Source organism: Ptychodera flava, chromosome 11 (genome assembly GCF_041260155.1).
Source record: "Ptychodera flava strain L36383 chromosome 11, AS_Pfla_20210202, whole genome shotgun sequence".
Lineage (NCBI taxonomy): Eukaryota > Metazoa > Hemichordata > Enteropneusta > Ptychoderidae > Ptychodera > Ptychodera flava.
In genome coordinates, this window is record NC_091938.1 from 998093 (window position 1) to 1025508 (window position 27416).

Here is a 27416-nt window from a genome sequence, read left to right on the forward strand (position 1 = left end):
CATTTTTTGCCAGTCAATATGACTATAAAACACACTCATTTATTTTAGATTTTGACCTGTAATATTTATGTTGAAATTGCTCAACAAGGCTGTACAGGGGAATAAATTTTGTCTGTAAAAATTTTTTTGTCAATTTTAAAATCTTTTAGCTATATATTTGCATCATGTCATTGTTATCAAAAAATTCCCTGTTCCTCTTGCAAAATGTTCTGTGGTTTTTACCCTGTAAATGAATTATAAATGAACTTGGCAATCAAACTTTGACGATTAAGAGAAATTGATGTACATATTCTGACAGAACATTTTCAAAAATGGGTCACAAACTTATCAAACACATTTGATATTATTTTCCTTTTTTGATTCAAATTTTGTACAAATTTCAAACAGCCATAATTATACCAGTCTGGCTCTTAAATTATGTCGTGAATTTTTTACATGTGAATGTACAGCTGGTAGACTTTGCTGTGCCCTGTGTCATATCAGAATATACTGAAGGAAAGTATTTCACAGGATCAACTTTTTCCACAGAAAATTCTTGAATAGTAGAGAAAATTTTATTCCCTGATGTTGTAAATTTTACTGTAATTTCTTAAATTGCAATCTTATGAATAGTGACATTTTAAAATATGAAATATCAATGAGAATTTCCATGGCAACTAAATTGTAGGCTGTCCATAGTACCTGATGGCTCTTTTTACCTTCATGGACAATTTATCATGCATGGTATCCCTAGGTCAGTGTTAAAAAGCCAGCTTCATTTTGCCCAGTGAGTTAAAACAGTAGCATCAGCAAGTGTGCACTGCCACTATCTTAGCTGTTGTAACTGTTGTCTGCAGCTTTTCCACGATATTCATTTCAGCATATTTGAGTAATTAAATGACATGTACCGATTTTTATGCTCCCGTGCCATATGTAATATTTTAGTAGATGATGTCAGTAGCACAAAAACAATGTTCATTGATTAATTTTTGTGCAGGAGGTATTTTGTAAAATGTGAACAAAAGATTTTAAAACAGCCAGCCATTACTTCTCTAATTCATACAGGTTTTATTGAAATAGCATAGCCACAATTCTAAACTAAATCACAAAAGGTTTTGCCATTTGAAACTTGTCTTGGATGATGTACAGGGTACCTGTGCTCCTTTGAAGTCTTGGAAAGTCTTTGAAATTGAGTACTGGAAAGTTGTGAAAAGTTGATGGTCTTCACAGTTTTGAAAAAATGACAATGAAATCAGTCATGATATTGTGAAAATGATGTGTAAAAAGGTATATAGAAATCATATGTTGTAAAAATGACATCTGAAAATTGGTATTTTGGACTACAAAAAATCCTTGAAAATTGCTGAAAAAGTCAATGAATTTGAAAATCCTTAAATTTTAAATGACTTTGAGTGTATGGACCCTAGATGTCATCCCTTCCATAAGATGCACATATCTCAGTAGTGCTATACCAGTGTCACAATGCTGGAGTATCTGAAACCAGCGTTTTCAACAGTCAATACAGCAAGTGTGGTGTGTTCATTTGTACCGTGCAACTTTTTGCAGGATTACTGTTTTGTGTTTAAAAATGCACATTGATCTGTTCACAGTAGCCACATGAGAATTTCAGGTTTGAAGTCTTAAAGGGCCAGTTGACTGTTTTGATGATTTTTCACTTAATTTTTAGAGTTACTTGTTCTACTCACCAAAGCATGTTGGGATACACAATATCCAGCTTGTCAACTCAGCCTGTACATGTGTAGACTGTATTGTTATTGTTGACAAGTGAATGCTGGTCCGGACCAGAATTCAGATGTCAAACAGTGCATTTTACACACATAGACACTGTTTACAAGTAAACTCCGTGGTATTTCAACACACTTATGTTGAACAGAAACATGCAATTGACAAACAAAACAAAAATGGTGAAGAAATCATCAAAATTTACAGCTACTTGCCCTTTGACCCCTTTGGGACAACTTATGACTGGCCAGCTGGCTTTATATTAGTCATTTTTGTATAATTTCAGAAATAATCATAAACGCGACCAATAGTTTAATGTGAAAGTCTACCATGGCTTTAGACACGATAGAGAGTAGAGCAGCTATGTTTACACTATAGGAGAACAGCCGTCTTTACATTTAAAAAGTGCCAAGTATTATTTTGGTTGGCCTTTCGGAGCGTCACCTTAAAATACTGTCAATTCATTTCTCTTGGATTAGACCAATAAATTGTCGCTGATGCACTGAACAAAATGAAAAAATAAAATTGTCAAAAATTACAGTTAATGGCGTGTCAGGGAATTTTAACATGTTACCTGTATCTTTTGAAACAAAGTGAAAATGTGATAGCGCTGCAAATGTTTGTTGGTTGCAAAGAAAGTTACACGATATGTTCTTGTGAAATATTCAAAGATGTACCGCAGAATAAACATCAATATCGGCAATAAATAAATCTTATGATTGATTGATTAATTTTTACTTACCATTATTCAAAGTTCACTGAACTATTGAGTCAAAAGTAGTCTGTACATGTTATCCTCATTTTTATTTTTCTACATTATTCACAAATTTTAGGTCCTATCAAACTGACAATAACATTGAAGGATTTCTATATTCAGTTCAAAGTCAGCGGTAGAGTTTAATCTACCTTTCAAGAATGACATGTCATTGTGTTGTGGGCATTGTTTGTATGTGTAATAATGTATAATGATGTTTTAAACCAGACTGCAACGTTCAGAGTTATGTAAATTAATTATGCTTGAGATGTGAATAAATGGTCAGTCCTCTATCGGTCAAAGGTGTGTTTTAACTTTCACAAATCAGTGGCCCCTGTGTGATTGTATTGTATTGATATAATCACTTTGACATGTTCAGAATTGCACACATACTGATATTCATCGTAGTACAAAAGACAACCCTGAAATACATCCAGATACCAAAGTTTGCAGTCACATGGACTGTGTAGCATGGGGGCTGTATGTGCTTTTACAGGGAAAACTCATTTGCATTGCCTAATTCACGGACAATGCCTCAGCTAAAATCAATACTGGATGACTTTTGCACTCAGACTATTGTATGAATCAAGAAAACAATCTGATATTGCACAGAATTTGTTTATCTTATTCAGATTTTAAAGTAAAATCACTTTTACAAGCCTGGAAATTAACAGTTAAATTTTTTAGATAAAGTATAGGCTTGCAACTGTGCCAGGAATTCATATGCAAATATTTTGTGTGCACATCCTGATGGTCATATTCATGTCAATGTTTAATGAATCAGACAAAGATTCTTGAACATTCAGTGATTGAGACTGATTGACAGTGATGTTAACATGATGCAATGGCTTCATTTAGTGGTGTCTTTCATTCTGAACCACAAACCATGCAATAGACTAGATGTTCAATACTTTTGGCATGCTATTTTCTGGGAAAAACAATTTTTCATTCTACTTTTGGCCATGCAGCTATTTTCCGGGAAAAATAATTCTTCATTCTATCTGTATTATGTCACTTATCAAACTCAATTTGCTTCCTATTTTGATACCATGTTGAATACTGCCACGTACTGTGTTTGATATCTCTATCAATGAACTGTGTTTGATATCTCTATCAATGAACTGTTTGACATGTCTCTATCAATGAACTGTTTGATGTCTCTATCAATGAACTGTTTGATGTCTCTATCAATGAACTGTTTGATGTCTCTATCAATGAACTGTTTGATGTACCTATCAATGAACTGTGTTTGATGTCTCTATCAATGAACTGTTTCATGTCTCTATCAATGAACTGTGTTTGATGTCTCTATAATTAATTGACTGCTTCGTATACTCTAAACCACAGTGAATTGTCTTGTCAATCTAAAAAGCTGAATTTATTAATTCATTCATTTTGAAATGTTTATTAATCTATTTGTAATGAAATCCAACAGATGAAGTCCAATAAGTGGATGCATATAAAAGTAAAACTCAAAAAGAACTATTACATGACAAGGCTACAGACAAGAAATAATACTTTACGCACAGTGAACCCAAAAATCAATGATACAGTTATCAAATACATTCCATAAGATTAGGGGTTTCAACAAGAGATAAAGAGTAGATAGCTACATGTAAGATTTACAATGTAACAATTCTAAAACTTGAAAACAGGTCAACATCAAACGATATTTAAAAGCATCTGAGATAAAAATTAGCATTTAAAGAGATTGACAAAGCTGTTGCATATTATATTCTAAATAAATTTGAAGATTTGGGATGCCTTGGAGGGATGTACTCCAATCTTTATTTAGTAATTTCATTTGAAGCTGTTCTATTCTGTCAACGTTAAGATTTGTTGTACAGAGACCAATCTACCAAGCTAAAATTCCAGGATTTTCCTAACAAAGGAAACATTAAGATTTTGTATATAGCATGTGCATCAGTGACATCAGAACATGTGTATAATGAAACCAACCCAGACTGACTTTTTTAATCATCTGATTAGTATGGTGTGTGTACAAAACGTATACAATGGTTAAAAATATAACATCTTCAATGACATCAATTAACTCTTGCAATTACTTGTAAGCTTATGGTTGAATTTAACAATTATAACGCCTGTTCCAAAAATAGATAACAGAATAAGTAGAGCAACCAGCTTACTGCAGTGTTAGGTGCCATATTGGTTTCACACTGTCAAATCCTCTATTTCCATTTCTTTGTGTGTTGTATCTGTCCCGGGTTGTCCTTGGTAAAAATGAGTTCGTCTGACTTCCAAATTGACCTGTACAAAATCAATGTAAAAAAGGCAACCCAGGATACCAGTTAACCATTTCTGACAAATAATCAGTACATTTTTGCATGATTTCTTTACCCCATAGAGTGACTGTGATCTTAGCACAGTTGCTCTACTCCACAGAGTAACTGTAAATTGTGATATCTGAAATGGTTACAAAGCTGTAAGGTGCTAAAGAGATACACAATAAGTGTAAATTTTGTCGCTATTTCTGTTGTTTTTTTAAACGAAACATTGCATTTTCTCAGTTTTCTCATGAAAGTACTAGTATGTTGAAATACAAGAACTAGCTTGCACTGTAATATATTGTGTTCAATACACAACCCTATTGTTGAAATATTAATTCTGGTTGCGACATACATTTCAGCTGTCCAAAACACCGTACTTTACATTTTGGATATATATATATATATATATATATATATATATATATATATATATATATATATATATATATATATATATATATATGTATGTATGTATGTATATATATATATATATATATATATATATATATATATATATATATATATATATATATATATATTATATATAAACGGGACCTTCAAAAATAAATTTGCAGAATCTGATTATACAGGGATGACTTCATATGTTTCCAACTTGACTTATTCTCAGCTTTCCTCGGTGTCTCTTGGTTACTTTGGTCTCCACACCTGATTAACTTAGATTTTGGAAGAAGAAAAAAGATGTCTTTTATGAACAAAAAGTGCTAGAAAGTTCATGAAAAGTTACATCTAACAGAGATTTGAATTGACAAATGGCAACAATTTTTTTGACATTATATATGATAAGGGACTGTTCAGAATTTATTTCCGGGCGGTTGGGATGGGGTGTAGGATTTTTAGAGGGGACCACCCATTTCCGCTAAGAAAAATTAGGGGTATCAGACAAAAATACCACAATGTTTTAGGGGGGACTAAGGAAAAAGACTACATCAATATTTGCCGAGAAGTCCTGATCTATAAAAAAAGAGAACCATAGTAGCTACCTTGGTGACAGATAAAGTTCGCAAGTTTTGTATATCCCACAGACGAGATCATACAGTGAACAGTCAGCATTGTTACTGTTGAAAAGAGATCTTGAATCAAGTCCATATGCTAGAATTCATTTTTCAACAGTAACAATAGGCATTTACGTATGTTTGTACTAGTGTATGTTGCAAATACCGCCTTGGGTGTTCTTTGTATGGACAGAATAAAAAAAACAATGGTTGATAAACAGAAAATAAAACATTGTACTACCCAATACCAAGAACAGAGGATAAAAAATGGCCAGAAAAATGTAGAGATTCTTAAGAATCAAGATTGGCTATTGTTTTCTTTGAACTGGTCAAGTTTGCAATAAAGTCATGTGTGGAGCTCAAAATCATAATGGATAATTGATAATTGATATCTCAAAAAGTAGATTTGGAACAGCCATTTTACAAGCTACAACATGTGTGACTTCTAGAAAATGACAATATTCTTCTTGGTATTGTGTAGTGCCCCACCTTGAAAGTCTGTAGCTGCCACAGTCAAATGTTTGCCAACTTTTCATGTCCACCTATGAGAAAGTACTTCTGAAAAAAGAGAGACAACTTGTCTAGTCACTGAACACACCTGCTTTTTATATTAATAATATATTATTTCTTCCTCTGAGTACTTGCTACTAGTTTGTAATGTTAAAAACAACTAGGCAACATATACAACCAAAGTGTTTTACATAGACCATTGATATAACAACATCTGGGATAAAGTAATCATCAAAATAATCAAGAAAAGGGCTATAAAATGAATCATTTATAGTGGACATAATGAAAGAAGTTTTCATTTTTAATAATTTTCTTCAGAAATTTACAACCTGATTTGTTCAATAGCCTTCCTAAAAGTGTCACTTGCAGTCCCTACAAAACATGCTATTTATGGCCACTTAATTGTAACTCTGAAAAGTTTTGTTATATCAGACCACTGTATTGTTCCCACAAAGTGTGATAAACTTGTCAGACTGTATATGTAAGCATGCATGTATATATTGGGGGACCATGGAAAAAACCAAGGGAATATGAGGGGGAACGTAGATTGTCTCCATAATTTACAAGGGGCGACCATGGAAAAACTCACCAGGAAATAGAAAATCCTCCGGCCTTCCCCTGGAAGTAAATTCTGAACAGTCTCTTCAGTGACATACTGTACATGAATACTTACATTACTTGGTTGGGGTAGAGTATTCTCAACTTGATGTCGTTCTTGACTTCGGCATCTGCCTAGTATTTCTTTCTGGATCTGCAACCTCTGAGAATCCTCCAACTCAAAATCCTTGACGGCTTCTCTGTATTCCTCGTCATCTTCAAAGTATCGAGCTCTCAGGACAATTAACATCTGTACAACATTTATATCATTTTAACACAGAAATGAAAAATCAGTTGTGAAAAATCAGGCAAAATCGTCTATACAGTTTTTTAGTTTCCATATAGTCATCTTTTTATTTGGTAAACTTTCGCTTAAATGGAGACCTTCGTTGGAACTGCGCCTATGCGAGTTTCTTGTTTACAAACAATGTATTTCGTGCATGGTATCTAGATGTACCTCATCATCATAGCAGCAACATTTATAGTAAACGATGTAGATTATGACAGATTTGTTTTAATTTTCATCAATCATCATCGTAAGGCTACAACGTTTACATTGGTTATATGGGTCCCATACGACCTTTGGGAGCAGTTCCGACGACTGTATGGCCTTTAAAATGACTATGATTATGCCTTCTATGCATGGAATGTTGCGTGGTATGTGTCACTTGTAGAAACTGCTACTTTGACTTCCTGTAAGTTTTAGTTACTAGGCTGTGTTTCCATGATAACATTGCCATAAGTGAATACATAAACGAAATCACTTCATTCGTTTCTACTGACAAGAAAAAGAGTGAGTTACATTGTAAACTTGCAGTTTAGTGAAAACGTTAGACTGGAAGATCCGTCGCCAAAGGGCGCTCTCTACGCTCCCCTCTTACGAGGGGGTGGGGGGCGGGACGTAGGGAGCGTCCTCGAGCGACGTATCTTGAAAATTCAGTCTATGAAAACGTTTACTGATTCTGGAATTCTGCCGCAGTGTTTGCTGCACATTTTGGTCAATTGTGAATTTCACATGAATTTATTTGTTGGACAATTAATCTCTCGTTTCGCACCATGCAGCAGTGGAGTTTCAATATAATCTTTTTCTGAAAGTTTCCCTTTGTACTAACCTCCTTGTTGGTGGCAAAAAATCGAAGGAAAATGGTGACGCCCTGTAAGAAATGAGTGAAGGGTGTATGTTTAAGCAATAAAGCACCTCCTCCAGCCCATAATGGATGAAAGCAAACATAGAACAAGCTAATTACATCACATAGTGCAAAGTTTGCTTGAGTCCATTATTGGGCAGGAGCGGGTATGTTAATGCTATTATTTTGGTTTTGGTAATGCCATTTAATTTGTAAATGTAGAAAACATCTGGGACCACAATGGCGGATAATCGAATACATTATCAGTTATAATGTAGTGGATGACGACACAATATTTACTAGTATAAAGCTATAGCAATTGATATCTTGGCGTACACAGACAAATAAAAACTGAAAAGTAAAATCTTTGGACATTGCCGATTGATAATTTAGTTTATAACATAAACATAAATATTAAAAGACAAAAGGAAGCTTTAGACTCAAATATTTGTTTATTTGTTCAAATTGTCACCGTCTCTATTGCTTTAACAGCAAATTCCTTTCGCGTGAACTCCAGCATGCTCAAAAACAACATGGACTTTCCAATTGCATTATTGTGAATAAGTCAACGCCCTGCATCGGATACCATCCTCTATAATCTTGAAAGAACTAAAAAGAATCAGTACCTCAGCAAAAATGCAAACGGCAAACAAGTAGACAACACGAAGTGGATTGGTTATCATTGCCACAGCAAGATGCACCACTCGTGTCGTTGAGAATACCACGAATAATATTATTGCAGATGCCATCTTCTCACTGCAAATGGAAAGCAGTTGGAAACAATATACTCTTAGACGTACACTACCATTTCTGTAGAATGAGCAGCGTCATTTTTGCGGAACAGTGGACCCAGTAGTAGGAAAGGTCACACTCTAAAATACCCCTTCTTTCTGAGATTGACTTATCCAGAACATCCATATCATGGCTCCGGGGAGCAGCGGCTCAACTATGATGGAGAATTTTCTAAATTGATTGGAAAAACTGCTCTCTAACGAAAACCTGTAACACCTTTATTGTCTGTCATGAAGAGTACATCACCCATTTATTATACAGAGGGGCTGCATATACATCGGTATTTTCCAAGGCTGTGTTCTGGTAACGCACGGCCACAAGGAGGAGGGGAGGTAATAAACGGCGCTGCCCACAAGAAAGAGTATCGGTTGTAGGTGTTTCATAACAGGCTAGGTGTTCATGCTGTTCTGTGTTACTTTTTATGTGCTTGGATGCATGCACTGCAACAATATGTTGTGAGAAATTAATGGGAGAGTTCCCAACACACTGATCATATGGGGGGGGGGGGGGGTTGGTTTCACCAATTTTTTGGGTGGCTTCACTATTTTTCTAAATTTGATTTTGTTCACTATTTTAGATATGATTGGTCCACTATTTGTTTCCAACGTTTTTGTGGAGTGGGTCTTGGTCCAGTGATTTTGTTTTTCATTTGGGGAGTCCACTTGGTCAACCATTTTTAGAAATTGAGAGTCGCACTATTTTATCTCACTTTTTGGGTGTCCACTACTCTGCAGAAGTCGAGAGTCCACTAATTATTTTCATTCGCTGGGGTTCATAATTCTCTAGAAAAGGTAGGCCCACAATTCTAAACAAACGAGGGGTCTACCGTATCGAAATAAGGGGTCCGCATTTTTTCATTAAAGCCCGTGTAGCTGTAACTCGTGAAATTTGTTCACCCCTTAAAACAGCTTTCTATTTTCTCTCGTTTTCTTTAAATTCTACAAATTTAAAAGATACAGTCTTTTACAACTGAAAATGGGACAAGAAAATTTAAATTTTAACCGTTATTGTGATTTCCCGTCTTTTTGGGGGTGACTCACAGGCCCGAGGGGTTAAAGACGTATGCTGTTGCCCTAATGGCCAGTCAATATGTGTTTTGTAACACACCTCATCCGTAGTCACACATAAGAACGTACCATACACAAAAGTTGTCGCATGTAAGCTATATGATGTAATATGTTGGAGTGGTTCAGCAAGAAAAAGTTTTTGCCGACAGGGTCGCAATACTTCTGCAAAACGTTCAGTGCACCTTTGATTATCGTCTTCGTTCGTTTCGAGTCCTTGTTTAAAACCAGAGCATTCAGTTCTTCTTCAGAAAGTAGGATAAAACCGAGAAATTTCTCGACTATCGTTTCGCTCGTCCGCAGACGGCATCTTTGTTTACATTCCAGTTCGCGCATGCGCCAATTTTTTTTGACGTCAGCGGGCATCATTTTTCGGAACTGATGCCTGGCAGGCAACAGTTCCGACAAATGATGCCTGATGACGTCGTTTACGTGGATCAGCACAAAAAGAACGCATCCAACGAGACTGTCAATTGACGAATTAGAACACAGACTGCGGATGAGGTGTGTTACAAAACGTGTTGTAACACACCTCATCCGCAGTCTGTATTCTAATTCGCCAGTTGATAGTCACGTGGGATGCATTCTTTTTGTGCTGATCCACGTAAACGACGTCATCAGGCATCATTTGTTGGAACTGTTGCCTGCCAGGCATCAGTTCCGAAAAATGATGCCCGCTGACGTCAAAAACGACATTGACGCGTGCGCGGACTGGAATGTAAACAAAGATGTCGTCTGCGGCCGATCGAAACGATAGTCGAGAATTTTTTTGGTTTATCCTACTTTCTGAAGAAGAATTGAATGCTTTGGTTTCCAACAAGGACTCGAAACGGACGAAAACTATAATCAAAGGTGCATTGAACGTTTTGCAGAAGCAATGCGATCCTGTTAGGAAAAACGTTTTCTTACTGAACCACTCCAACATATTACATCATAGGCCTGCATGAGACAAGTTTTGTGTATAGTACGTTCTTATGCATGGCTACGGATTAGGTGTGTTACAAAACACATATTGACTGGCCATGAGGGCAACAGCATACGTCTTTAACCCCTCGGGCCTGTGAGTCACCCCCAAAAACAGACTGTTTCCCTCGGCCTATGGCCTCGGGAAACAGTCTGTTTTTGGGGGTGACTCACAGTCCCTCGGGGTACAGACGTATGCTGTTGCCCTCATGGCCAGTCAATATGTGTACAATGATGCCCTCTGCGAATGTGATGATGCCCTCTGCGAACTTGATGATGCCCTCTGCATTTGATATTACATGGATAACGTCAGTTTACTTAGAGACGATTCAGAATTTACTTCCAGGGGGGGGGGGGGGGGAGGATTTGAGGGGGCCACCCATTTTTCCCAAGAAAATTTAGGGGGGGGGGGCCAGACAAAAATACCACAATCTTTTAGGGGGGCCAAGGAAAAAAATCATCAATTCAATATTTGCCCAGAATTTCTGATCTCTACAAAAGAGAACCATAGATGCTACCTGGGTGACAGATAAACTCAACGTGTTTAGTTAAACTCCTTTAGCTGCCAAATTCGGTAATATTCACAGTGGTTTGTTTTATGCATCTACTGCAGTATCTTGTTCTCCTCCCTGAAGCGTCATGAAATGTCCAGTATTTAGCATGTCAACACAAACCATACAGTAAACAGTCGGGGTTGTTTTTGTTGAAAAGAGATCTCGAATCAAGTCCAGGCTAGAATTCATTTATCAACAATAACAATGGTCATTTATGTTCACACTGGTATGTTGCTAAATACAGCATTGGGTGTTCTATGTAGTGATAGAATAACAAACAAATGCTGATACACAGAGATGAACATTGAACAAGTGCTAAAAATTACAGCAAATATTCAGCATCATCAGGTTGGGTTTACCTTGTAGCTTGTAAAGCAGTGTAAAGTTGCATGATAAAGAAAAGTTAATTTGTGCAAATGTATGCAAATCACCCGATTTCTAGGCTTCTTTTGCCTCCCAATTTCAAAATTTCCGAAGAATATAACTCCACTCCGACTGGGTCAAATTTTCTGAAATTTCACATTATGTTTTTTAAATGCTATGTAACAAAACGACTATCAATTGGTTTTGTTTGGCAATAAAGCTCTTACATTTTTAAAAAGAGGCATTTTGAATAAGAGGCATTTTAATTTTGCTGATCATGATTTTAATCAATTATTAGAGTGTCAGTCTTTAAACCCCTACAATTTTAAAATGAGGATGGATAATGCCAAATAAAATAGTCATTTTATTCTACATATACTCTCCTTTTAAGTGAAATATTACATTTCAGAAAATACTGTCTAGTTTTTGACTTAAATTAATTTTTATCATTAATACCAAAATTGAGGTTTTTTACCCCAAATATACACCCACTTCATCCTTTGAGTAACTACTGCTACCATACTAAACTTTAGAGTCTCTGCTTTTTGAAAATATATGGTATGAGGGGGTTTCCTTGTCATCTTTGATGAGAAATATTGCTTTGAAAAAAACTGTGTTGGCAACATGCAGCTCCACCTTAATTCAAAACAAAAGGACTTGCTACTCTGCCACTTCTTAAAGTAACATGGTCACGTTGGTTCTCTGGGATTTCGTCAGTTCAGTGTCTGTGTCACTATTATATTCAGAACCAACACCATCGTCATCACTCTCAATGACTCCATTGACAGAGATTTCCAATTCAGAGTCACTGCTATCTGACTCTGACTCATCTGTGACATAAGTTGTTACATCTTTCCCTGACAGTTTTCTTAAATTGAATGAAGGTTGTGCATGTATATGTGCGGTTATAATTTGAACTTTTCAGCTTTCAATTTTTTTGTTTTGGTAATTTATGTTTATCAAGGTATTTATCTAATTCTTTTACGTTTAAATTTTGAAGGTTCCCACTCAAGAGCAACTTTAACCAGTCATAGTCCTCGTATTTTTTATCCTCTCTTCTTTTCTGCTCCTTTTTCTATGTTTCATTCTCATCAATCTTACCCTTTCTAAATTTTTTAAATGTTCTACATAACTTTTTACAGTGCTTACATCTACTATAAACTTTTTTGAAAATAAATTTATGGCCGTCTCACCTTCAAGTTGCTTTTCAGCGAATAGTTTTTTAATGTTGAAAATAAAAATATTATGTATTACTGTCAAAAATATATGGTGAAAAATTTACAAAAGGGTTGATTTTCCAATGATCCTGTATGTGCATCCAGAAGATCATGTGGCTCTGCATCAATGCTATGGTGTCGGATTGTTGAAATATTGTGTACACAAGAAATTTGCTGTAGTCCAAGAAGTGATCTCAGTGTGTATGAGGCTAGGAGAAATATGGATAGGCTTACACATTGTGTATTGATGCTAATACTTTTGTGTCCCATTCATTCTGATATGTATAATCAAAGATTTCTCAGTGGCGGCTGGCAGAAAAGGTAAAAAAACAAATTAACATGTATTGTTTCATGTCATCTGAAAACATGCGAATCATGACTATTTTAAGATTAAAGTTTGTTAAAAAATTTGAAATATGAATGCTCTGTCAATTTTGAAAAATACTGCTGACAAAATGTGAACTTTGACTTACACAGGGTTATCTGCATTTTAATATGAACATTGGATTGTTAATGGAATGAGCAGAATAACATGTGAATTCATGTTTTTGATAAGGTGTTTTGTTCAAGAAATGATCTAAAATATTCCTCAGCATTGTTGCTTTCCGTGGCAGCTACTTGGTTTTATGACAACCAAATTAGAAAAAAAGAGAAAATTAAAAACAAGTTGGCTTTCACCAATTTTAATTCCTAATGTATAAAACTTTCACCGTGAGTCTGCATTCAGCATCATCAAATGAAAATGTATGCTGAACTTGTGCATGTACATGTACATCTTACTTTCCAGAAATATCTGGATATCTGCAAATATATATCACTTTGCCAATTATCTGCTTCTCTGATTTCCTGTTCACCATTTCTAACTGACATCTTTGCTTGTCTTTGTGTGCATCATATGTATCAGTGAGACATAACGAAAAACGTATTCATATTTAGTAATTAACTTTTCTTCAGAAATTTACAACCAGATATGTTTATTGCTACCCTTTCCAAAAGTGTGCCACTTGCAGTCCCTGCAAATCATTCTTTTTATAGTCACATAACCCTGAAATGATTTGTTATATCATCGATTAAATGTCCACTACAGTTCCTGCAACTTGTTAGACTGGATATGTCTATAGTGTATAAGCATGCATGTATATTAGGGGGGGGGGGGGGGTCATGGAAAAAAAACACGAAAGATGAGGGGGGGGCATAGATTTTTTCTATAATTTACTAGGGGGGGGGGGGCCGTGGAAAAAAATCACCCAGAAAATAGAAAATCCTCCACCCTCCCCCTGGAAGTAAATTCTGAATCGTCCTTACTGCGCGTCCTTTCTGCGCAAAACATATTGTCGTTCGCTTGTTGTACTTTGCAGTCGGCAACTTAGGACTGCGAAACGTCATGCAGAGCTGTCACCGGCACAGTTAGACGATATTTTGATGCAAGTAAACAGCAAACGAACGTAAATGGCAACAAGGATTTCTGTGTTCAGCGACTATGCAAGCAACAAATTTGGATACGCCACCGAAGAGATCGGCAAACTTTAGCGGCAACCCTAGACTCGGCACTGACAACATTTTACGCGGAGGTCCGGACTCAGAAGGCGAACTGTACTGGAAGAAGTCTTTGTGTTTTTGTTTTTTTGCATGTTTGCTTGTTCGGTGTAATAAAAATTATAACACATGAGAGCTAGGGCAATATCACGATTTTTTGCCTGCCCTCGGGCTGGTGGTCATGATCGAAATACTGATGATGCCCTCGCCTACGGCTCGGGCATCATCAATATTTCGATCATGACCACCATCCCTTGGGCAGGCAATAAATCCTGATATTGCCCTCGCTCTCATGTGTTATTATGTAACTACTCTGTTGTTTCTGTGAAGATTCCAATGCATATATGCACGACGTACGTGTTTTTGCTGTATTTGCATGAGGGCGCTATTTTTCGTTTTGGCAAACATTTATTATTTATCTTGCTCAAAATTGCATATGAAGTCCCAGTGGACAGTTTCTTATGCTTGTATAAACACCCCTCAATGAGTACATTCCTACGAACTTGTTTTAGTTTGGAAGTAAAATCACAAAAAATAATGCTAAAAGATACAGCTATTGTGCCTTTAAGTGTGGGATGCCTACTCTTCTTAAGAATGAGATATATCGTTAGATTGTAAGTCAGTTTTTTAAAGGTGACCTTTATACCATTCTTACCGTAATATCTCCTCTTCCGGTCCGCGAAGTACCTTTATCAATTCACCGCACAGTTTACAATTATTCCAGTATACCAGTACCGTTGCCTGAAATGGAAGAAGCGAAATATTTTAATCATGCTGAGAATGAATACCGGCCAAGTCCGATAATTTGGTCATTGGTATATCTTACTTCATTGATTAACAGACAATTTTGCAGGGGACATACGCATCGCGCCGTCTATGGTGACGGCACTTAGTCATGTTTATGTTTCGAATCTTCGTTTTTTCATCCCTGTAGTGTTTACTGAATACGTTGATAGTGTGGGATAAACCTTTGGATTTTCTCAGCTAATAGCTACTTTAACCCATGATTTGAAAAAATGTTGTAAAACTATTTCGTTACGTTTCAGCGATGATACTCTATACGTACCATGGTTATCATCACCAATGCCATTTCAATGAAGATAACGGCACTCGCAGGATGTGCTTCTAGACAACTGTAAGGAAAAAGAACGAAAATACATTAAGCCATCTAGCAATTGATTGGAACCTCCGACTATATGCACTGAGTTTGACACGTCCAGTTCGTTGGACTCCGTATCAAACACTGCTACATCAAGTGGAGTTACAATATTGTAATCTATCACATTTTCCCATAAACAAAATGTTCTACTCCAAACCTTGGAATTTTAATGACAGTTTGTCTTTTATGAAACAAACAGTCACTTGTCCGCTCAATAATTCAATGTTTTGACCTGTTCACTCTTAAAATAAAGAACTGTAGAAAAAGAAAATTTAAATTTTCAAAAAAAATTCAAAAGGAAAAAACTGGCAATGACAGTTTTCTGCTTGTCTTCACAGTTATTTGTTTTCTGTACGTTTAAATTGAAGGTACATGTCATTTTGTCTGAGGCGCGTTCTTCATCGACAAGCAATTATAATTATAAAATATCGTGTGATAGATAGAAGGCATGTAATGCCAATTTTGATCACCTGTTCATGTCTCGCTTCACCAGCAGCTGTCCTTTGAAATATCCGAATGCAACGCACGGTATTATCCAACCACTTATGACGTAATATATTCTGAAGGCGAATAAATGTATTGACTCATTTTTCCGTATGTTATATAGCACATTACTGTATGAATGTTTTCAGATTTGCCTTCAGTGACCTTGCAAGGGAGAATATTGATTCACAGAGTGTAAGGGGTGGATACCACGACTTGTTTTGAAATGTTTGTACTTTGCCATTGACGGACCACTTAAAACATCATGTAAAACGCACTTCCTAATTAATTACTGCAACTATATATATATATATATATATATATATATATATATATATATATATATATTATATATATATATATAAACATTATCAATTATTCTACATTAGGTGACACAATCCTGTTATAATATGCGCAATACTATTTGTAAATATTCATCCAACCCATCTGAACTGTAAGAGTTCAGTGTTCATTGTCTGACTTGTAGTATGTGAAATGTGATGATCACCTTGCAGTTTTACGCCGATAGGCAAAGTACTTGAGACGAATGAAGGATTGAACACTCAAGTTCAACATCCAGAATGCATTGCTCAGTAACACAACTTGATTGAATACCACTAGTAATTCACACGGTTTCTGTTGAAACAACAACAACAACAACAACAACAACAACAACAACAACAACAACAAAAACAATAAAATCAACAAAGTGTTTAAGATAAGACGAAAATCGTCAACTTGTCCATCCTTCGATTAAATAGAACTCTTTGACATTGCTATTGAATATGACGACAGACGTATTCTGGCACAAGAAAAACATTCTCGTGAAAATATTTCACTTGACTCTAAAACTGTGAATTGCCGATGATATAAATATTCGAAGAAACTTGACGTAAACATTACGTCATTAATAAACAATCCAAAAGACATAGATAACAGTCCAATTTATGGACGGATCGTATAGGAATTTCTTACATCTCTAGTAATCTCTGGTATCGCCAATCGTTGCGGAAACTTTTAAGTAATGCTTTTTAAAAACTACACAATTCCATTGTGATAAGTCAGTCTTGTCAACATCTCTTTTTCTGTTCCTTTCTAACAAACATTGACAACATTTTAATAGAACAACCACGGTATCAAAGACACATTGCCTTCCCTTGTGAGTACGTCATTGTTGTACTTGATGTAAGGTATATTTGGTAAATCTGTAATATATTTTCACCGTCTTTCGCTATTTGAAGACGTTGTTTTAGAAAAAGTGAGCTGATGTTTCAGTGAATCGGCTTTATACAGGTTTCTTTTATTATACTAAGCATTTTTTAATTTTAGGAAGACGTAAAGTGAAAAGGGACAATTAAAGAGACAGTTGTGTGGATTAACGACATTGGCATGTGTTGCTGTTTTGTAAAGGCTTGAATTTTCTCATTACGGTCATATGACCATACTGGTGACAAAAACAATGATTGAAATGTGTAATATACAAAAGGCACTGACGTCCACTTACCAGATTTTTCCTGCTGTCAAGTTGAGTATCGATGGCAATTATGAGTGGAAAGAAGGCCAGCGATAGAATAGCCTGTGTAAGCACCACGTAGAAATCTGATGTTAATCTGCAAATTATTGAGAATACTAGTAAAACATTGACCGACATTGTCCCCATTGATACCACCTGGATTTCGCTGAGTGCGCATTTGATAGTGCAGCATCCTTCCATATTTTGATTGAAATCTACACTATTACCCCTTGCTTGTCATTTGAAAGGATGGCCTTGACTATATATGCAGTCACCTTATACATGTATGCTGCAACGGAAAGCCATCTGCTGAAAACGTCATCATGCTTGCCTAAAATAATTTTGAGGGAAAAGAGTGCTCGTATTTTGTGAGGAGCATGCACCCTTTATCCCGACCTCTAATAAGGTCACGTGACCTCAGAACACCTGGCCTTGTCAATGTACTCACCTTGCCATGCACACGCCAACAAAACTAATGACAATCAGCACAAACGACACCAAGCAGCATATTGTTAAAACAACTTCTACTGCAGTTTGAAGAAAAGGCTGTCAGGATGAAGAAAGAACGTTATTTCTTTGAAGCATCGATATTCAATGTTCAAGAAAATACGGTGTTTTCAATCGGGTTAGAACTCACAACCTACGATATCCAGCGGTGAAGCAACAGACAGAACCACTCGGCCAAATCCCCACCCTCAAAAAGAGTGATTCAATAACCGAGCTAAGATTAGAGTGAACAGTGTTATTTGGACGTGTTTATTGACGAATCTTCATCATCATAATTCGCAGTTATACTGTCTGGTAAGTTAAACTATGCATTCTGTGTTCAAAAACATTTCAGTAAGTTTCAGATGTAGGCTAACTGTCGGAAATCAGGAGCACACTTATCGTAAAAACAAACCTCCGTGTACTGGCCAAAGTGTCGTGGACCTTATACTTCCCCCATGGTATCAATAACAACGTACTAAAACCCAAAACATTCATGCTTCAAACATGATGAAATGTTTGATTATCCCTAACGAAAGCAATTAGAATATTGTCAAGTGAGATTTTCACCTTTGGTTCTTTTCCCATAGTCATAATGACAGCAAAGTTGCCAAGACGGTCACACACACACTCCACAAAACTCCATCCGCTGTTTCGACCGTGAACGATCACTCTGCAACCGTCCGTACGCCATATACTGAGAGAGAGAGAGAGAGAGAGAGAGAGAGAGAGAGAGAGAGAGAGAGAGAGAGAGAGTGTTATGACTTTCGAATCATGGACCATAACATTGATAACATTCTACAAGGAACACGATTAGAACTAATTTGAGACAATTGGACGATGAAGTGATGTCAATTTAGTCTGCAAATGTAACCTCATCCACTTTTCTTTTTAAGTTACACAATTATTTTTATGAGTAATTTGCAATATTGCAACATTCAGCTATAGGGCACCTAACACTTTTGAGAAATTTGAAAAAATGAAGATCCAATTATCCCAAATTAGTTCCAATCGTGTTAAGGACACCGTGACATCACAGTTAGATCTCGGAAATCGTTAGTGTAACTATTTTAGTTTGATACATACCCATGGCTAGCTTCAAGGTCCATGTATGAACATTGTGGAGAGTATCCTTCCTGTGGATGAAGATTGTCTTTGATTAAGTTATCAAAGCAATCTGTTTTTGTAATGTTATTTCTTGCTGAAGTCCACTAATAGGCTATTGATTTCACACCGTGATATTCGTACTTACTTTACGACCTATATTTAGTTCGTGTTTTTTCACTTTTGCCCTACACCCATATACATTCTCTGTAACATTACATGTCACTGCCATATTTGAGTGAAATGTTTGCTTCATAAACATTTGATGGTGTTCGTAACGTTTGAAATATGAATTTTGACGATAAAAAGTACTATTTCCCCATTGATGTAATAGGGTGTCTTTTCCATGATGCAAAAGACACCGACTCCTCTTGAGTTGTGGTCATAAGAACACAATAAATTGACTCCTGAAAAGATTGGCTAGATATCGTGAACAATGATATGATGTAAACTGAAATTTAATCTGTGAATCGCTCACAGAGTGTGATTTGGAAATTACCAGACGCTGATGAGTTAGCTGTTACCAATCAAAGACGAATACATTCACAGACGAATAGATAGATAGAATAGTTGGGAGACATCGATTTCAGAAAAGCATCGATATTTGAGTTATAATCGCTTTTTACGACATCCTTTCAGCACCACGCCAATAACCGCACGTAAGACAACTTAGATCAGTGTACAAGAAAAAATATTCTACTCATACAGTGAACCACTCTCATGATGTATATAAAAATCGTAATTCTGGTCACTCAGCGCTTTTACGCGCGAAAAATTTGAAGACTTTTATTCATTTTTTAAATGACAAAATTACTTTTTTCAGTTGAGTTGACTGATCTGTAAAAGGACGTTATGTACGGGTCAAAACACCATTGAGAAATTGAGCATTTGCGATGTGTGTCAGATGGGTAAATGCTAATCTGCATACAGCCTGAGCCGCATCTGCCGTTTACAACGAGTGCATCAATCAGCATGAGAGTTGTGTACGACATCTTCGCGTGACATCATTGAAATTGGAAAGTAAATACGTTTGCAAGAAAGATTCGAATAAGCGCGTATATCTAAAGTCACTGTTGACGCTACTGCTCCGTTGGTGATTAATTTCTGAGAAACTATTATTTCCGCCGGGATGACAAGACACCTTATCGAAATAATGCTGCTTTTCACAGACGTAGATATCCCTTCAGTATATTGAATGTCTCCTGTCTGAAATTCAGTTCTCAATGTACACGATAAAACCACATTTAACATGAGTAATCTAACAGTAACCTTAAGCTTAATACTATCAGTCTTTTGTCTGGTATATTCTCGGGGGTTTCTACATGTCATCTTTAGGACGCGTCGACGGTAGCCTTTCCATCGGACAGGATAGCGGATTTCATTGCGACCGTCCGAATTAGTAAGGCCGTAGCGTGGGGAGGGGGAGGGTTAGCAGTGGCGGCTGCCCCCCCCCCCCGTGGAACTTTCCCCACTATCAATATGTAAATTTATGCAAATTACTCAAATCCTAGCTAAAGCTGGGTTCTGCCCCTCGGTCAAGCTACGGTCCTAGCACTATCTTCGCAATTTTATAAGACTGAAACTTCTTGATTGGAATATTACAGAATATAAAACAGATAAACCACAATTTTCCATAATACGGTGAGGAATAAGACTAGTGTACCTCTTTCTCGTAGAATCTCATCCGTACATTCAGCTTGACGTCTTCACGAATTGTTGGATAGACTCTAAGTGATATTACGGGTGTGTTCACTTTCTTGACTCTTTTAACTGCCGTTATTGACCTGACCCATTGGGCATGTTGGGGTCTTGGGAAAAAAATGTTGTGAAATGTTTAAAACGAATATCAGGGTGAGATTGAAATAGGAAAGGTACGTTGGTTTATCGGTTTAATAGGTGTGAGTGGATGGACGGCTAAACATGTAGAAAGGTAGGGTATCGTTAGTAGGTCTGATTTGAAGGTTTTGCAGGTAGGTAAGTCCGCATGATCTGTAGAGAGGTGTTCTGAAATCGTAACGATGATAAAAAACTGAGCATAGGTACATGTAAGTAGTTAGGTTAATGTAGTTACATTTATTATTATTAGTATTATTTATACATTTATTATTATTATTATTATTATTATTATTATTATTAAATTCTTAGGAGAAAAGCACACTTAACATATCACAGTGCGCCGTACATGACATATAAAAAGAAGTACACGATAAAAGAACAACAGCAGTTCATTAAAATAGGCACAGAGCATTCAGGGAAGAACAATGAACTGCAACATTATAAAAAATTAAAAGTAGTACTGGTTAAAAAGATAGGTTTTCAAGTCACGTTTGAAAAATTCAACATTTCTTGCAGTGTGGATCTCTGATGGCAATAAGTTCCAAAGTGACATAGACAATGAATATACATTGATATAAACATTATAGACCCACTGCAAAGGTGGCCTGATTAAATTTACCACAGGGTTGAATCGGGCAAATACCTTACCTTTTGGTCACTGCATCTGTTGGTATAATGTCTCCTGGATTTAAGTAAACATGCGCGATTATGACAAGTGGCCCCTCTATGATAAAAGAAATAGAGCGGAGATTCGTCAAACAGGCAGCAATGTCAGCTGAAAATACGACTTTTGGATACACAGATTCATCAAAATACTAGGTTTACGTCACAGGAGTTTTAAACATTGATTTATATATAAAGTAATGTGTACGATGAAAATTTAAGTTTAAATGCATTATGAAACTCAAATTGTACCAGTAGTCTTCAAAGCGTTTATCTTTTCTAATGTCATCCTGGGTACTTGTATGAAGCTATCTTGGATATCATCTCTCGGCCATTGCAGCAGACGGCGCCTCGTTGGGTTTTCCTTTCTGGTTAGCTTGATGATAAAACCTTCATTTGCCTCAACAACTATTGCACGGAGTTCTGTTCAGACAGAAAATAATAAATGAATGCTAACAGTCTCCATTCTTAGTTGAAGCATGACAACATGGATTCAGTTACTTGATCGAGCAATGTTATAACTTTAATATCGTTGTTTGATACTTAGTTGATAAAGTGTTGTTAGTTATCAGGGTATAATGGATTAATTTCAAGATAGGTGCGTAATAAATCGACAAATTTAGAGTTTTTATGCATACAGCTACCGTTTGGACTGGATTCTTTCATTTATCATGAAACCTTAAATCGTCATATATTCGTATTTCTCTGTGATGAAAAATGAAACTGTATGACACAAAGATGGCGATGCCGGTGTACAAATCAGAAAAACATTCGTCAATCCAGCTAAGCCATTCTTTATTTCGTCGTGTAAGACAAAAATTCTTCTCCGTGTAATTCATAATGCGTATCTAGAAATAGAAAATTTTAATTTTTTGATCAAACTTTCCTTAAGGAAACTTTAAACCAGTCTTCCACGATCAAGAATAACGATCGTAGCTCACCGTTCAAAGTATAGGATGAGAGAACAACTTAGCCAAAAAATAAATTGTGTTGTTCCGATAACATGGTTTTCAAAAATAGGGTAGGTAGTTCGGCAGGAATTTTTTTTCGACCTTATCTAAACTTCATCCCATATTCGAATAGGAAAATTAGCACAATACCATTTTAAATCTTTGGGGAAAATAAAGTTTGCGATTTTCTCAAAAACAAGGTGATGAAAACTTCATTCGCTCAACAGCCTTTAAAGCGAATGCTGAAACAAGTAAAGTCCGAATGCTTATCCAGAAGCGCATTTTACCATTAGATATTAAACTTGTCAAGCAAAAATGATTGGTCCGTGATGATTACGTCATATCAACTTACCGATTGTGTCACTTGTTATTGATACTTCTTGCCCGGAATTAAGAATGACGTCATAGAGAGAATCTGTTAATGTTTCTATTGCAGAGAATATCTCAAACGGTCCAACGTTTGATCCATATTCCTTAACGCACAAGACGGAAAATGAAGATACAGAGAGTTTATATGTAAATGTGCAGATTGTGGGCAGAGTAAGTTGTGTACTGAGGAAAGTGCATGCGAATAGAATACGTTTACGCGTCAGAGTTGGCCATCAGCCATTGTGTTCTTTTAATAAGAATTTTAGACAGGTGCTTACCTGGTAAATTTGTTTCCATCGATGTTCAAGGTCGGAAACAAGAAGTCGACTCATTTGATGAACAAAATCCTGCAAAGAAGGATTGGAAAGGATGAAAGCAATGGACGGAAGTTAAACAATTGGGCTTCTTTGCAGCATATTGGTGTCTGTTATTCACCAAAGAGCGGCGTACTCTTTTCTCTGTAGAATTCACAGAGTCTCGTCGAACACCAGATGCGAAATTGATAAGCTAGAATTCTCATAAATTTTCAAATATTTCTAGGATATACCCTTCAATAATTTTTCGTTATTGTGTATGTATAATATGTAATATGTAAATCTCGGCTTTTGGGGTATAAAGTTCTAAATGTTGTTTCACATGTAATCCAGACTGTGTTGAAAACCTTGTGGTCCTATCAACAAAAAAAAAATACCATTCTTAAAACATGGAAATTTGAGACCTACCTTTCGATAATGCTCTGCATTGTCATAGTTAACATCTTCCAACGAGGAAACGAGGGTTGCCATTGTCCCTGAAATATTGCTGTAAAGCATGAGATCACCACCATAGATGGTGCTTTGTGATCTAGCTAAGGCAGAGACGGAATCCAAAACAGCCACGGCGTTGGATACATTGCGAATGCTTGAAATCTATATTCAAAGTATGCATGGTTAATTCTCATTATATAGGTGTAATATCTAAACACAAAAAATATGACGTCACCGATATGTGAATAAGCCAATCTAATTTTTCAAAACCTTGCCAGCAATCTCCACGAGCTCTTTCGTCTTGCATTCAGTAGTATCTGGTTTTTCCCAGTTACCATCGGCTTTACAGTAACGCCTCGTCACTCCTGAAATGAACGGTATATTCGTAGAGCCTATAGTGTACAGATGTTTGTAAGGAGAGACAATTGATTTCATTACTTGTATACCAGTGCTGACGTGGAGGCAATGCGATTCTGATAGGAATATGTAGGCATGCTCTTCTTTGTCGACAAGCGTGTATTAAATTTGTATTGTTCAACTGACATCATGTTGTTACCAAGATGTGCTGTATACCACAGCCTGCTGTATTCTCGATACAAATAACTATTTTCTATGATGAAAGATCGTAGATGACACAAAAAAGTATCATTTTAATTTAGGAATAGTGGAACAGAATTTATCAAATATTATTAATAATCCAAGCCTATTTATGATATTCAACATGAAACACTTGTGGTTTCTTTTAAGGACTACCTGCTGGAAGACTATACTTTGCATACTAAGTTTGTGGTTTTGAATCATCTGATAATCAATTGTGTATCTTTTAAAGACTGGCTTCTCGAAGTGTACAGCTGGACTGTTCACCCAGTGCGTGGTTTGAAATTGTGAAGTCTTCATATTGGTGTCAGCAACTTGAGCAACGGCGCATCATTGCCACTATACCATATGATATAGTCCTAACCAATGGATGGCCTCAGTTGTTCAATAATGCCCTGGAGAATTTTTCCCTAAAGGGTTATTTAATGTTTTTGTGCATTTAAAATGCAACGATAGAGCACTGCAAGCCCCTGTAATGAAAATGTAAAATGAGGACTGACTGCTTAGAAGTACCTGGACACTGTTCCTTTAGGGTGATCGTCTTTAATAATGGCTTCTATACTGTGACAATTATTTTTGAAATTATTCAAATGGTTCTTAGAGCTTTTTAAGCCGTAACGTCTAATGTGTTTTCTGTTATACATTTTAAGTGAGTAAAAACGTCTCTTATTCTACTCTCCAAGTCAGGTCAAATGTCCATTGTTCAACGTGCCCTCACAGACTGTATCCATGATGCCCAATGCTATTGTTGACATCGTAAGCTGAATTTCAAATCGGGCCAGAGTCCATGTGTAGGCAAAATACTCAAATCCTTGTTTCATAAGTCTAATACTTTGTATTTAACTTACTTCAGGATAGGAAGAATATGTAATTATTTTTGGAAAAATAATAATGAAATGTTATCAAAAGTTCGAGCTGTTATTTCTGTACATATAATACCCATTCATTTGCATGACTTGCCACAATATCCCTCGTTCCTAAGAACGAAAAATATGTTTTTGTCTTTTGTTTCCTTAACCATGTTTGTCTTTATCGGTGTCTAATGTTCCTCCCGAAAGTAATTATGAGGGAAGGTATGATGCACTACGAGGGGTCAATAATAAGACAACTGTGTCTATATATGGCTATGAACATGTGTTATATGATAAGCAGTTGAGATTGTGGTCGCTCTGTACGATGCAGCATGTGGTCAACACTTTCTTTTTACCTAACTTCATTGTAAGGGAAAGCGGATAAATATTGTTTATCTTTTCTGTAACTGTCACGCATCGCTTTTTCATCTTACCATAATTGAGTGATCGAAGAAATGGCGCAGTATGAATCTATAGGAATGGCCTACCCTTATCCCATAGCATACATTTCATCAGTAAGATTTCAAAAGGTTTGTCTAAGAGCTCGATATACATCGACCTCGATTGATGATGAAGGGAGCCAGATTTTTCTTATGTTACATTATAGCTGTAAACGTTTAGATAGATAGATAGATAGATAGACAGACAGACAGACAGACAGACAGACAGACAGACAGATAGATAGATAGATGTGTTCAGGAGAGTCGCAAAGAAAATGTCTCAGAAAAAGACCTATCTGAAAAGAATGTTTTGTTGTGATTCCGGCTCCATAAATCGAGCCGCAAACTTTCTTTTGAACAAAATGTGCCCCTTACCTACGGAACCATTTGAACATGAGATCCAAGGTGAATAACGTCTAGATGGTGTTGTTTCAAAGGCTCCGTCCTCAGGGCAGAATTTACCCATAGTCCCTGAAATAAACACAAAGCATGGATACATAAAGAATCCAATAATATCTATCGAAGTTGGTATTTGAGAAAAGTGTTTGCAGTAACTATCAATACCTTACCTGTTTGATCGTAGTGGATGTCATCTTCTGTCGACGACAATTTTGGAACACAAAGACCGCGCTCCTCTTTGTAGCCATGGTGACAAACACATCTGTAGCTACCAACTGTGTTGCTGCACTGTCTATTCAAATCACACACATTGTGGCCATCCACACATTCATTCACGTCTGTCAAAGACAAAAGCATGAACCGTCAATGGAATAAGCCATTCGCTAAATGTTCACCATTCAAACAGTTAAAGAAAACATGAATTGGCTGGTTTGGTCCTTACCCGTACACAGGTGTTGTTGATGAACGTCAAAAGAACCATCGTGACATGTACTGGACATTGGCGGTACTTGTCTGAAATTTGTTGTAGTTTTCAATGACATATTGGCAGGTTTAAGCCCATCTGGACATATGAATGTCAAAGTCGTTCCGTGCTGTGTTTCAATCAATATCCCAGGCGCAATCTTCTCAACGTGTAAAGAGCATGACTTGGAGTTGACATCTGATGGTATAAGACTTGTTTGTGGTAAAATCTCCGAGTGTGTGTCATTAGATGCTTGTTGGTCGTCACGTGATGTTGTCGGAGCTGGCAGGGGCTCTAAACCGAAAACAAGGTGGGAGAACGAAAAGTTCAAGTTCCTTATTTTCATGCGATTAACAACTTTATTTGGCGGGGACAACTGTAAAAGAGGAAAATTGGTTACATTTTGTCGCAAATCGAATCAAAACGAAAAGGAAATAAAGAGACACCGATGTTTTAAGTTTTACCACATCCTTATGGATAGGCTTTCTCATTTATTTCAGATCAATAACAAACCCGACGTCGGTAAATTAAAACAAATCTGTCATGTAATTTAATTGTTCGCATAAAGCAGGTTACTGTTTGAGAGTTGTAAGTGCATGAGCTGACTCTTCTACCGTCAACCTTCTTCCTCCCCTCTTTTCCTCCTCATCCCCCTCTGTCTTTCCCCTCTCCCTCTATCCTACGTTTGGTGTCCGACTGTTGACGGCGGCGGGCATCCTGTGGACTTGCCTCGCCTCCTCGTTCCTTTCCGTCAATTTTAGAAACTACCTGCATGATATTACAAACATGTTCAGGGACACTGCATTGCAGAATGATTTTCTAAACTATGAAATCCTAAACCTGGATGATACTTTGTG

At 36.5% G+C, this 27416-nt stretch overlaps 2 protein-coding genes and 2 long non-coding RNA genes across 4 annotated transcripts; all 4 read right to left on the reverse strand.

Annotated features, from left to right (window-relative positions):
- Window positions 1–3181: 3181 nt before the first annotated feature.
- Window positions 3182–16213, reverse strand: LOC139143229 (uncharacterized). The gene is made up of 7 exons (XM_070713379.1): window positions 16130–16213; window positions 15567–15633; window positions 15156–15241; window positions 8638–8767; window positions 7997–8038; window positions 6961–7134; window positions 3182–4744 (listed from the first exon to the last, which is right to left on the reverse strand). The coding sequence occupies exons 1-7, from the start codon at window positions 16135–16137 to the stop codon at window positions 4649–4651; spliced, it is 603 nt and encodes a 200-aa protein (XP_070569480.1). The 5' UTR covers window positions 16138–16213; the 3' UTR covers window positions 3182–4648.
- A 443-nt stretch (window positions 16214–16656) lies between these two features.
- On the reverse strand, window positions 16657–18209 carry LOC139144587 (uncharacterized). The gene is made up of 3 exons (XR_011554812.1): window positions 18104–18209; window positions 17647–17752; window positions 16657–16778 (listed from the first exon to the last, which is right to left on the reverse strand). It is a non-coding gene; the product is annotated as an uncharacterized lncRNA (long non-coding RNA).
- A 502-nt stretch (window positions 18210–18711) lies between these two features.
- On the reverse strand, window positions 18712–21043 carry LOC139144588 (uncharacterized). The gene is made up of 3 exons (XR_011554813.1): window positions 20909–21043; window positions 19228–19277; window positions 18712–18838 (listed from the first exon to the last, which is right to left on the reverse strand). It is a non-coding gene; the product is annotated as an uncharacterized lncRNA (long non-coding RNA).
- Window positions 21044–21985: 942 nt separating this feature from the next.
- Window positions 21986–26162, reverse strand: LOC139143258 (uncharacterized). The gene is made up of 5 exons (XM_070713446.1): window positions 26073–26162; window positions 23786–24174; window positions 23342–23410; window positions 23047–23167; window positions 21986–22167 (listed from the first exon to the last, which is right to left on the reverse strand). Exons 2-5 carry the CDS (start codon window positions 23873–23875, stop codon window positions 21986–21988), a joined length of 462 nt encoding a protein of 153 aa, XP_070569547.1. The 5' UTR covers window positions 23876–24174; window positions 26073–26162.
- Window positions 26163–27416: the final 1254 nt, after the last annotated feature.